At 32.9% G+C, this 13,804-nt stretch overlaps 1 protein-coding gene across 2 annotated transcripts in view; it reads right to left on the bottom strand.

The window, feature by feature from the left end:
- Klhl4 (kelch like family member 4) overlaps positions 1 to 13,804 on the bottom strand; it is an 85,132-nt gene that overhangs the window by 27,172 nt on the left and 44,156 nt on the right. For both annotated transcript variants that reach the window (XM_038316235.1, XM_038316236.1), the window contains exons 2-4: positions 8,583 to 8,747; positions 7,892 to 8,028; positions 4,796 to 4,992 (exon numbers count right to left, since the gene is read on the bottom strand). In XM_038316235.1, the coding sequence (XP_038172163.1) occupies positions 4,796 to 4,992; positions 7,892 to 8,028; positions 8,583 to 8,747 (499 nt within the window). The remainder of the gene's footprint in view (positions 1 to 4,795; positions 4,993 to 7,891; positions 8,029 to 8,582; positions 8,748 to 13,804) is intronic.

Below are 13,804 nucleotides of genomic sequence, written 5' to 3'. Positions count from 1 at the left end.
GAGCAAAGGAGGTCAAGACCATGAAAGGGAAATCTATAGAGACAGCTGAATCAAGCTCATGAGAACTCATGAACTCTAGACTAATGGCTGTGGAGCCTATTTAGAACTCAACTAGGCCCTCTGCATATAGAAGATAGCTGTGTAGCTTGGTTTATTTGAGGGGCCCCTAGCAGTGGAACTAGGATCTATCTATCCTTGGTTCATGAGCTAGCTTGTTGGAGCCCATTCCCTATGATGGCATGCCATATGAAGCCTTAATACGGGCGGGGGTGGGTTCTTGGTCCTGGCTCAGCTTTATGTGCCAGATTTTGTTGACTCCCCATGGAAGGTCTTGCCCTTTGGGAGGAGGTAAGGGTGAAACAAGGGAGGTGGGAGGAGGAGTGGAGAGAAAACTGTAGTTGGAATGTAAAATGAAATTTTAAAAAATAAAAAATTAAATGTATGATTAATTGTCATGGTCATCAGGTGTTAATTCTGAAACTGTATTTATTCCTTAAATAAAAACAAGAGACAGAATATTTCTGTGTGTAAAACTTACTCAATGCCAAACTGGATCATAGAGAAGTTTATTTAAAATGTCTCTATTGAGAGTTAAAGTAATTATAAGATATATTGATATGATATTTAATACACAAGCACATATTTACTTTGTGGTCCAATTGCTATCATTTCTGAGTTATTGCTTCATGTGACTATTGAAAACTGATGAGCAATATAGACTAGTATAAATAAAGGTATATGTATTATCTTCAAACATCTGTGCATGCCACTGTGGAACTTCAAACTGTAGACAAGTAATCATTTTAAATGGTTTTATTTTGAAAATATTTTGAACCTGATGCCCTTTTTTATGCAACTTCCAGCAAAATTTTCTTTTATGTTGTTGTTAACCATTTATGATCTGCACTTAACTTCATATAATATTTATAAATTAAATATTTTGTTTATTATATTCTGATTATTTGTATGACTGCGATAGAAACTTTTATGTGTAGGCTTGCAGTATGTATCCGAAGCTGATTGTGGATTAAAAAAAAACACCCAAATCAGGGCAGGGAAGCTGTTTTCCTTATTCTATCAACTCAGCTATTATTTTCATTCATTAGTGATTAACTCTATGCATTACCAATAATGCATTGGTGCCTCGTTAAGGAAAAAAACAAAACACTTACCCTTGGAGTCATTTAACCAAGAGTGAGTCCAGATTTGAATTCTCTACTTAATGTTCCCTGTGTGTTCTCTTCTGTTTGTTGTATGAGTGTGAATCTGTTCCTGAATATGTATCTGTCCTTCTGTGTTTATATATGTGAGTCTCTGAATCTGTCACTGATAAATGAATTTGCTTTGTATTTATTGAACAGCATAGAAAACATCACATGGAGAAGGAACGGCATACCTTACAGGAACCTTTAACAGAATTTTATAAGGTAGTAAGTCACTGGCTCCAACTAATCCCAACTTATTCAAGCAAGAAACATCAATGTTGATGAACCAAAATCCACTGCTTTCAATCTTTATGTTAGATTTTAAAGAGTTGTTTTCAACTTCTGTATTTGCTGCTTTTACCAAACAATACACAAGACTAGTCTATGTCAGTGTCAAGGAAGAGTATATAATTTCAAAATGTAGGTATGCATTGATTATCATAGGCTGTGAAAGTTAATTATGTGGGAAATACAAAGGAAGTAAGGTTGTCACTTTTTTATGTTAAAGTCAAGCTAAGCAGACAATTGGAGTATATAACATGGAACAGTTTTAAGTCTGAAGTGACTTCAAGGTGCACTACTAACTGGCTTTGAGGTCCAGCAAAGCTATAGTCTCTTAAAATGTAAGAGATATTTTGATAATATTTCATAGCCACAATAACTGAACACCTAATTTTCCTAGCAGTATTTTTAGAAAGTCATTATTTGCATTCAAATACTATCAATACCGAATTGTAAAAATATTATAAGAAGTATTTTTTCTAATTTTATTGTATTCTAAATAGATACTAATATTATTGAAAAGGGTGTTAAAAAACAAAGCTCTACTGCGTTTTTATGGACATCCTGCTTTGCCACTCAGTTTGGATACCACAATGTAAAGAGGAAGGCAAGTTTATTTTGAGCAGCAAAAATAATACAAGTTGTTTATCAGAGTACATTTTGTCTGCAAGAGTAAGATACCAGACAGGAAACTCTTAATACTTACTTCAAGAATTTAAGCAATTTAACAGGAAGTTTTTATGTTTGGCTTTTATAGTAGGATTAACCTTCGAACTACATAACTGCTGTTCTTTTAGATTATATGGCATCCATATTTAGGACACAGGAATATAAATAGCATTACTAAGTAACACAATGTACAATGTCAGTCTGTGATTATGTGATTCTCCACATTCTGTTATTGTTTCAAGACTGTATATGAAATTTCAAATTCTAAGCAATGAGCTGGTAGGGGTGGGGAAAATGAAGAATAAAATTTACACAAAACTTAGACAACTCATATTTTACGTATTGAGTTTGAGAGAAGTGTTTATGTATATATGCATTATATAGGTATGTATGAATTTGTCCTACAATCTATTATTTGTATTGAATAATTTTACACTTAGTATTCGATTTTTCATTAACATGCAATTACCTCTTTCTAAAAACTCAAATGACTGGAGCAATTTAATTTGTTCAAAGTATTTATTTTTGATAAAGTTTCAGAGATCCACCTCTCTTGTAATCTACTGTTTTAGAGGTTAGTTTGTTTTCTTTTTATCAGAGAAGTATTAGTAACCATAGTAAAGATTTCATTTTATATCTAATGTTCTGTTTTTCCTTCCCATTTATATTCTGTATTTCATTTGATTGTGATCTAAATAAATAAAGATGGTTTTACTCTGTACAAATTCTAAATAAGTATTATCTACTGATAATCACTTGATTCCTTATAACTTGGTAGAGTTAAGAGGAATTTCTAAAGTTCAATGAGTGAACTGAAAATTGTTTCTCCAAACTACAAGGTTTTTCTAATACTTAAAGCCAATTCAATAAAATCATTTGAGTTATTAATCTTGATGAGCTGTTGCCATTTACACTTTTCTTCTGCTCCTCTTCTTTTTTTATTGAGAATTTTTATTAATTTCTTTTCCTGAAACTAATGCCGAACAGGTAGAGAGTGCTAAAGGACGCTTCCAGCATCTCTGCAGACTAAATATTCCAAATGGCCTTTGCTTCAATAGACAGGTTCAGAAAAAGTGCCATTTCTGAAAACATAGACGATCCCTAGACAAATCCCATCTTGTGGAGGTTAAATGGGAATATTTCAGGGCCAATTTTCTAGGTTTGGCTCTTGCTTCTGCCAGTAATGGACAATGTGGCAATGGCCCTAGCTTCTTTGTTGTGAAAGAAGGCAAATGGAGTTTTTATTTCTTTTTATTATTCTTGGGATTCATTTATAAAACATGCGTATGATTATTTTAAAAGTTGAGTTTGAAGTTTTGATGTATTGTATTTGAGCATGACAGATCAGAACATCCACCTAAATTAATCAGTGTCATGAACTGGGCAGTCGTGCACTAAATACAAATGGCACCTGTGACTGATTACTGTCAGAGACTGTATACCACAGAGAAAGTGCATAGTATATACACAATGCACCACCCAATTGAGTAATATACATTAGATACATTAGAAGATGATATATAAGTAGCTATATAATGGATGAAGAAACATCCCATGGATAAGTAAGCGATAATAGATAGTAGATAAACAGATGGTAGAGAATATGAAATAAAGGTTGTATAAATAATAAATAAGAGATAATTGTTGGATATTTGTCAGGTGGCTTGCCTGGTTTCATTTTACTACTATTTTTGAGAATTGCTAGAAGTGAAAAAAAAATAAATAAATAAATAAATAAATTTAAAAAAAAAACAAAACTAGTGTCACAATTAGTATCTCCATGGGACACAGGTGAAGAAACGTTGCTGTTAAGTGTTGTCTCACAAGGGAGCCTTAAGCACAAAAAGCCAAGCTTCTTTACTTGGAACTTGTGTGCAGTTCAATAAGCCTAAGTAGGTATTTGGGTATTTTTCTCAAGTATAATACACAGGCCAGCCATAGATTATTTATAATCAGAAGCAGTTTTATTCATGACAACAGTTTTCCATATTTTACAATTTTAGGCTTTCTATTAGACAATTTATCTGGACTGTGTGGACTTTCTATAACTATCTATAAAAGCTCTGCTCCTCTTCTGAAACAGTCTCTTGTATCCCAAGCAGACCTGAGATACCTTAAGGAGTTGAGGATCACCTAGAACTCCTGATGCTCTTATCTCTAGCAACCAGGCTAGAATGCAGATATTAACCACCATGCCCAGTTTATAAAAGGCCTGAGAATTATACTAATTACATTGTGCATGCTAAACAATCTATAAACTGAGTTGTATCTATTTTTAAAAATTTAATAATTTATAATTTTAATAGAAATCCTAATTTTTTTCAATTTTACAAAATAAGTTGCTAATTATTGAAAAAGTTATGCAGGTAATGCTTTCAATGCTGTATGTTCAATTAGAAATACAGAGTTGTTCAATTTAAGAATAAGCAGTATTTTAATTCTCTGTAGTGTAGAGATTTAGTAAAACTTCATTTTAGTTCTAAAATAAAAATTTTGTGTATTATTCACGTGAACAAAAAATTTAAATTATTGATTATGTACAAGTTACTTGAAAATTATGTAAGTTTATATAGGCTTTCAGTTTCATCAGAGAAAGTATATATTATTACAGTCAGTTACTTTGAAACAAATTATTTTACCATGGTGTACTTATGTGCCACATTCTGGAGCTCCACACAGCCCTGGGCATCTCCAAATGAGCGAATGCCTAGGCAGTTTGAAGGATGAAGTTGCTTTATGAGGAAATTGCAGCAGACATCAATTACTTGAGTCAGTTGTAAGAGACATGCTGCAGCCAGCAAATTTTCAATGGTGTCTTCTTTCAGTTGTAGCACACCTAAATGGTTTGAATTAGTAGAGAACAATTATCTATCACATAAAATAAGACACAGATATTTTAGGCGACATTTTTGCTGGCTTTTATAGGGCATCTATGTCTTTTATTATTCAGTAGCTTCTTTAGGAATATGGTTTAAGACAGAAATACAAAGGAGTCTTTGTGTACATACAAATAAAGAAGGAAAAAGGCTGTCAGACAAGATTAAACTAAATGAATGCAGCAAATGAATAGTGATATTATAAAGAATGTTAAGTTAGTATTTTTTATCAACTTAAGAATAGCTTACATTTTGATTTTGTATTAATCATTTCATATATTATACTTACATAAGAGCACTACCTTAAATTCATACAATTTTAAATAGTTAATAATATATAATGAAGCTAGAAAACTTCATGTTATGAGTTAAGGAATGTTATGTCATATCCTCTAAGCATGATAACATTGATCATAAGTATGGTGACCATCTTTTTAAGGGCATAGATCTTAAAAAATAAGAAACATAAAACTATTTTTATCTGTTTTTATGTAACTTTACTATCATGAAAGGTTATCGTCTAAAAATTATTCTCAGAACTCTCTCTGACACTTTCTCAAAATCAAGAGAATATTGTAGAATTCACAAGTGAAAAACTGCTCATTATAATAATTAACATTTTAATATGAAGTAATCAGAACTAATTTAAACAAATTGTTTATAATGCTGTTATATTTTACAAAAAAATATTGATAATTTATTGCAAAAAATTTTAAATAAAATATAGCCTTTTGTTTTCTAAGTTTAGCTAAGTTACAGATATTATAAACATAGTTTGAAATGAATTACACAAACAATATTATTCTATTTATTTGGTTTGTTGAGATAGGGTTTCTCTTTCTAGCAGCCCTGGTTGTCCTAGAACTCACTATATAGACCAGGCTGGCATTGAACTCACAGAGATCTTTCTACCCCAGCCTTGAAATTGCTGGGATTAAAGGCATGTGTCACCATGCCCAGCCTCAAATAGTTTACGAAATCAATATTATTCTTAATAAAAGATTTTTTTTATTCTAAGAATTCTTATATGGTTTTCACAATCATTAATATAAGAATAATATGTATTGTCATTTGTTATATTTATTTGAAACTATAAAATATTTTTTAAGGTGTGCAGTAAGTCTACATATTTTATTGTGTTATTTCTTAAACTGGGGAGAAGCACTAGTATCTTACAAAAAGGAAAGTATAATCACATCCCATACTTTTAAACTGCTGACTCCTCTTATACTCTTGCAACTATGGAATCCTATAATAAATAATCTTTATAGTAGTTTTCCTTCAACTAGCATGGTATTTAAAAATTCATTTCAATTGGACAATCTATCAGTGTTTCCTTCATGTTTCATTGCCTATTAACAGTCCGTATTATCTATCTAACTAATCTATATGTTTCTTTAGGTTATAAATATTCTGATTTTTCATTCTTTATAATTATGACTAACCATATCAAATATATCACTTGTAGACACATTTTTGTATGCTCATATTCTTCCTTTGGGTCAACTTGATCATGGCAATTGACATTTTTCTGTGTTGTTGAACTGGAAATGTTATCAAGACTGTCTTCATCCATGTTCATCATGGAGTTTGACCTATAACTATATTTTTGTTTTGTATTTAGCTTTGGTATTTATTTGTGTAGCACTCTTTTCATAAAATGAGTTTGGTAGCATTCCTTTTATTTCTATTTTATAGAATTACACAAAAGTATTGATATTAGTCATTCTTTAAATGTCTGGTAAAATTCAATAGTGAATGCAGTTGGGATTGAACTATTTAAATTATATTTTTGGAGCCTTTAAATGACTTTGCAAATTTCATTACGTGTTTTAGATTTATTAAAGAATTTTTTTATATTAACTCAACTTAATTTTAGTAATTGATGTGTGCTTACAATTTATCTATTTCTTTTAGTTTTTTCAATTTATTGAAATATTTATCTTCAAAATACAGTCTAATGATTCTCTGAGTTTGATTGGTCTCTCCTGTGATGTTTTCCCTTTCCTTTCTAATCTTCTTAAACTTGTTTATTTTAAAAGACCCAATTCTTTGTTTTACTGATCCTTTCTTCTGTGTTATTCTTATCTATTTAATGTATGTCCTGATCTTAATTTTTGATTTATGATTACTAATAACAAAATTAAATCGTTGTAATGCCTGTATTGTTCATTATGTTGCTTGAGATTTCTCTAAAATTTTAATGTAAACACTTATAGTGATAAGTTTTTGCTATTTAAGCTTCTTTCATTTTATCCCACTATTTCTAATATGCTATGTTTCCATTTTCCTTTGAAGGTAAGAATATTTTAATTTCCTTCTTGATGATACATTAATTATTTAATAATATGATGGTAAATGCTCATGTGTTTGTATAGTTTCTGTGTTGTTTTTATTGATTTTTAGTTTTACTCTGTTATAATCAGATGGATGCTATATTTATATTTATAACTGTTCTATCTTTTTGATCAATTATCCATTTCAAATGCCCTTAACTCCAGCTCCATGATCCAATAATCTCTTCTTTCCCCAATGGCAATTACAATCAGATGCACATAGCCTCCCCATAATTAATATTAATATAGATAAATTACTCCATACTTTTAACCCATATAAGACACAATCTTGCATTTTATGTTAAAATATCCCTCTCCTCTCCTGGTAGCAATATTTAACAGCACATTCATCATATTTTACATTATGGTGATTAATTTATTATTTTGTCTTTTTAAATTTTCCAGTTTTAGAAAGTTGTTTAACTGCTAAATTGTATATTTCCATTCTTGTAGAGCACAAATAACTATAATGCATGATGTATAATGTAAAGTTAATGTTAGTTAATTCACAATGAGAGCATACCTGTATAAGCATACTGCACCAAAGAATTGAGTGCATTTGGATCTACTCCTTCCATCTTGACCTCTTCTTGTCTGGCTTCAAGCACATCATTAGTAAACATTGCAGCAAAATAGTCAGACACAGCACTGAGAACCAATCTAGAACCAGAAAAGTTAAATCAATACTTATATCAGTCAACAGCATTACAAATAATCATACAATGTTTTCAATAAGTTTGTGAAACTTGTCAGTCTGCTTTCTTCATAAAATGTTCAAAATTCCCATGCATGGTTCCAAATGCCATTAATCCCAGGGAGGCAGAGCCAGGCAGATTCTGTGAGTTCTAGGTCAGCTTGGTCTGGCATAGCAGTCTCCAAGCCAGACTGGGATACATAAGAGTCTGTCTCAAAACGTACATACAAAATATCACAATATTTTGTATTAAATTTATTAAATTTTATTTTATATTTAATTAAATTTTACTAAAGTTAAAAAGGGCAATTAAGTAGACTGATCTTTTCAGAAGTTTTGGTATTTTGTTTGCATCATGAAATCTTTGATTATGGCTCTATTAGATGTTGGACAAATAATAATTTTTCAATATTTCAAAATAAAAATGATTTCTCCACCATATAATTTGTAATAAGTTTACAGATTTCTTCTCATTCATACTTGCGTTCTTTGCATGTTCTGTATACATAATAATACTTACCGGTGAGCTGGAATCTTGAGAGGTCCAGCAATAAGTAGCACATCACACAATTTTTTCTCTTTCAAATAGCTTTCCATTTTACAGAGAGTATGATTTGCATGGTTTCGAGAATGAAAGTGATCCTCAGAAGTGATATTCATTTCTTCAGGTTCCTCAGCATACAGTCTGAAAGTTAAGTGAAAATGAAAATATGATTTATAATATCATTATTTTATGTTTTGATCTTCTAATACATAATATATGTCTAGTAGAAATCTAGTCATGACTTCTATATGTAACATTCTTGAGTAAATTACATTAAAATTTTCTCTATAATAATATTTTATTATTATTTCTGCCTATCCTTCTATTCAAATGAAGAGTCACAGTATTTTTATTTAGAACATTACAACTAGTATTTCTCTATATATAAATACAATCCACAAAATAGAATATCACCCTATATTTGTGCTATTTCTTTAATTCTTATAGTTATAACTATTATGTTTAGACTTAATTCAAAATAATATCTTCAATCATATTCAGACAGGTAGATAGATATAGATGTATAGATATAGATCAAAGACATGCCCATCTTTCTTAAAGTGAGTCTATATGTCACATGTACCAGCACTGTTGTGACATTCTTTTTCATAGAATCAAGTCATACTTCATCCCTACATTCTAGTCTTTTTTTGTGTGAGAAGGAACTCTGCAATCTATGGAAGGAGAAACTTGGACACCATAAAACCCTCGAAAATTCGTTAGGCATTCAAGACTTGGTGGGGCAATGGTGATCTAGAACATGTGAAGAAGTCAACCAATGTTTGATTTAGCTTGAGGCACAACCCATGCCCTACACTGACTGGATGGTCAGGAACTGGAAATTGCATAGCCCAGAGACCTAGGATAGAACCAAACAAACCTGAGGAAAAAAGCAGTTAAATGATTTCTAATGATATTCTGCTATACTTATAGATTGTTAGAACAGTGAGTACTTTCTTATTATCAGAGAGGATCTCTCTGGCAACAGATAGATCCTATACAGAGACTCACAGCCAGCCATTATGCTGCAAAAGTCTAAATTGCATGACTCTGTTGGGTTCCTTCCCTTGGAGATTATGAAATCTGGCAGAACAGGGGGCATAAAGATTATAGGATTCAGAGGGGATGGAGTACATAAGGATAACACACCAGAATCAACTAAAAAGGGCTCACATGGGCTCACAGAAACTCAAGCCACAATCAGCAGGCTAGCATGGTCTTCTGCATATATGCTATGGCTGTTAACATAGTTTTGAACTCCTATCAGTGGCAGCAGGTTTGTCTCTGACTCTTTTGTCCTATCTTGGTACTCTTTTCCTCCTATTGGTTTGCCTTGACCAGCCTTGATATGAGGATTTTTTCTTGTTTTATTGTATTTTGTTTTGTCCTCTCTAGCAGTTGTATCTTTGAGGTCTCCTTTTCTTTGAAGATGAATGGAGGGAGGATTGGCTCTGGGGGAGAGGGGAAGTGAGAGGGAGTTAAGAGAGAAGAGAAACTGTGGTTGGGATGTATTGTCTTGAGGGAAGAATGTATTTACAATATTAAGAAAACTAAAAACAAGCAAAAACAACAAACAAACATAAAGTCTCTTCTATGAAGAACTCTGTCTAGATCCCTAACCTATTTTTAATTGAGTTTAATTGGGTTAATTGGGTTTTTTTGGCACTTTATTTTTGAGTTTGTATATTATGAATATGAGTTCTCAGTCAGATGTACAGAAACTATAATCAACTAATGACTACTGGAAGTTGAATTAGCTTACTTCATGCATGAGGCCCCTTATGGATTCTCTAACACAGTATGATCAGGCTTAAAAGTAATATACACACCAAAAACAAAAATCGACTCAATAGCTTGTAGTTATATAAAATGTGAAAACACATCTAAACACATTTATGAATGTAACAATAATAGTCAATAAATGGTTGCCAACTTGAGAATGGCGGAAATGAGAGGAATTTTAGGAAGGGGAGGCAGGAATGCCTGGAGGGTAGAAAGGGAGGAGTCATATGCTTGCATTTCAATGAAAACTGTACTTAAAATATAATAAAAATTAAGGCTAAAATAGATTTGTGTTTTCTATTAATTGGCTGCACCAGTTTTGGAAAAACAATTTCTTCATCGAATGGACTTTTAAAAAATATTAGTTTCTTTTCTAATGCTCAGTGTCTTCACTTAGCGTTTCCCGAAGATCGTGCTTGTTTACATCTCAACTAGCTCCCTTCCTACTTTCACTAATTTTTGTTCAAGTGTTTTGCTGGTAACTAACCAAATTTTAATATTTCCTCTCCTCTAATGATTTACTGTGTAATAATTTTAGTTATTACCAGTAGTTATTAAAATAGTAGAATATATTCTCAATAGAGACAAATGGATATTTGGAATTGTGTGATCAGAAGTGATTTTTTTTCTAAGGCTTCTTTGGATCAATTTGGTTAACATCAAAATAATTTCTCTAAATACAAGCTAATTCAGAATTTTATTCAGTTATAATGACTAATGAGATTCTTGGAACATTTTTTTTCATTGAGATATTTAGAAACTAAAAGTCTTACAAAGATGAACCCTACATAAGCTCATAATATTTCATGTATCACAAGCTAAGCAGTTGCACTACTGGAGCATCAAATTTTACATATTTCAAAGCAAAGATGTAAATCTATGATTGATCAGTTTAAGAAATAAGAAATGATGAGTGCATAGGGAGACATGTGTAGATGAAAATGCATTATAAACATAATAAATATATAAATATAATACATATGTAACTTATAGTATGAAACTAAAAATATAATATATGCCTCATTATTATTTGAGGAGAAGGTAATGAAACAAAGAAGCAAACCACTACTACTACAAACAAAGCCAGTCCATTTTCCTAACTTGTTCTCAGTAATTTCATACAATTCATAAGTTTTTCACTTACCCTCATTTTAAATGCTATACTACTAGGTCAGATATTATCATGAATACCATAGCATTAGACTTTCTTTCCCTTATGATGTTCTAGCCACAGTTTGTAACTTGGGGGTAGGGAGCATAAGATATCAGAAAAAGAAGTCTATGGGGTTGAAATGTTTACATTAAGTGCAATCATAACTATGTATTAGATAAGTTATATTGAACATAATTTATTTTTCCAAGTATTAATTTTATCCTATAAAATTGGGATTACAGCAATATTAATGCTTCCTTCTGTAATTATTCGGCCACCCATAAGGCTGCACTTCCCGGTCCTAAAGGCAGGCATATGTGGGAAGACCCTTGGGAACAAAGGGTCCCGTGTGACCCACGTGCATTCATGCGTGGTTACCTCCATATATGACTCAACTAAAACCCTTGTGTGCATGCATGGGTTGCCCGTCATCTGCATCATGAGTGTGTAACGTACTCACACAAACCCCATATGCGCATGTGCAAGGCGTGGGTCACCTGTCATCAGCGTGTGACGTAGCCATGTTCTCCCCCTGTGCGCATGTGCTAGGCAGCCTTTAAAAGCTGGATGCACCATCTTTATTCTCTCTGTACCCCACTAAGTGAGGCAGCATCTCTCCCTCTCTATATATACACCATTTTTTCCATGCCTGTGTGCACTTTCTCCCTCTAATAAACTCCTAAGTGGGTTGTCACATCATGTGTTCTCTTCTTGATCATGCCAGATCATTTTACCTTCTCTGTAGATTCTGGCTCTTGGTACAGACTCAACTTTGCTCCTGGCTCCTTCCTGTGGATTCTCTCAGCTTCCCTTCTTGCCTATTTCCATTTCCTTGATTAAGGCACCAGCATCCAAAAGACCTTCTACCAGGGACCTCCATTTGCCACACCAAGCTGGTAAGTAGAACCAACTCAGGTTGGTGATTTTTATTATCCTTTTCCTCAAATACATTGAGTCCCTCGTGTCACTATACCTCCATTTATAATGGAGATATATGATCTGCCAGTGTTTGGCTGTGGACTTCTATATCTTTATATATAGACTTCTATATCTGCTTCCATCAGACACTTGATAAAGGTCCCAGGATGGAAATTACGGTAATTCCCAATCTGGTTACAGGAGACATCCAGCCAGTTCGGGCACGCTCTCTACTCTTGCAAAGAGTCTTACCTGAGGTCATACTTGTGGATCCCTGGGAATTTTCCTGGCTCCAGGTTTCTCCTTAACCCCAAAATGACCTGCTCTATGATGACATCTCTTTTATTACTCTCCCCCTGAAATGAGTATGGGTAGAGACTCCAAAATTAGAAAATACTCCCTAAAAAGGATAAAATGAGTCATCAAAGGGGTCGACAATATATGTGATATGAAAGTAAAAAGGAAACATGAGGGAATGGGATGGTCGAGTTGAGAGTGGGATGGAGGGGCTTCCTCTAGCAATAGATGGGAGCTGTTACAGAGACCCACAGTCAGAAATGGAGAGGAAGAGTATAAATTGGTGATCTTTAATGAATTCCTCCTCTCAAAGATCAGGAAATGCCATGGAAGAGTGGGTTGAAAGATTGTAGGGGATCAGGGTAGATAGAGGGCACCAGGAACACATGTCCCACTGAACCAACTAAGCAGGGCTCGCATAGGCTCACAGAGACTAAAGGAGGAAGCACAGATCCTGATTGAATCTGCCACAGGTCCTCTGTGTATATACTGTGGTTGTTATCTTGGGTTTTTTTTGCTACTCTTAATAGTAAAATTCCTAAGAGTGGAAATGGATTTATCTCTAACTCACTCTTTTGAATGATCTTGGAACTCTTTTCCTCTTATTAGATTGCCTTGCCCAATCTTCATGTCAGGGCTTTTACCCTGCCTTGTGGAATCTCGCTTTGTCCTGTTTGGCTGTTATCTCTTGGAGGTTGACTGTTTTAATGAAGAGGAAATAGAGGAAGAGTACATCTGCGGAATAGGGAAAGTGGGGGAGCTGGTAGAAATATATGGAGGGAAACTGTGCCCAGGATGTATGTATGAGAAAAGAATCTATTTTCAGTAAAAATACAAAAAAAATAAGAGCAAATAAGGAAAGTGTAAGAATAAAAATTTTCCATGATCATACCGCTTTTTGACAATTTCAGCATCAGGATTAATGTTTTTCTCCCAACTGATAAAACTCAAAGGTTGTCCAGACAATAAAAGAACTAAAATGTATTTATCAAATACTGAAAAGATCAAAGTTGTGCTTTAACAGTCTTTCTAATGACCAAACTATTTA

The sequence above is a fragment of the Arvicola amphibius genome, chromosome X, assembly GCF_903992535.2.
Source record: "Arvicola amphibius chromosome X, mArvAmp1.2, whole genome shotgun sequence".
NCBI lineage: Eukaryota > Metazoa > Chordata > Mammalia > Rodentia > Cricetidae > Arvicola > Arvicola amphibius.
Note: the sequence above shows the minus strand (reverse complement) of the source record. Positions and strands in the feature narration are given on the sequence as shown.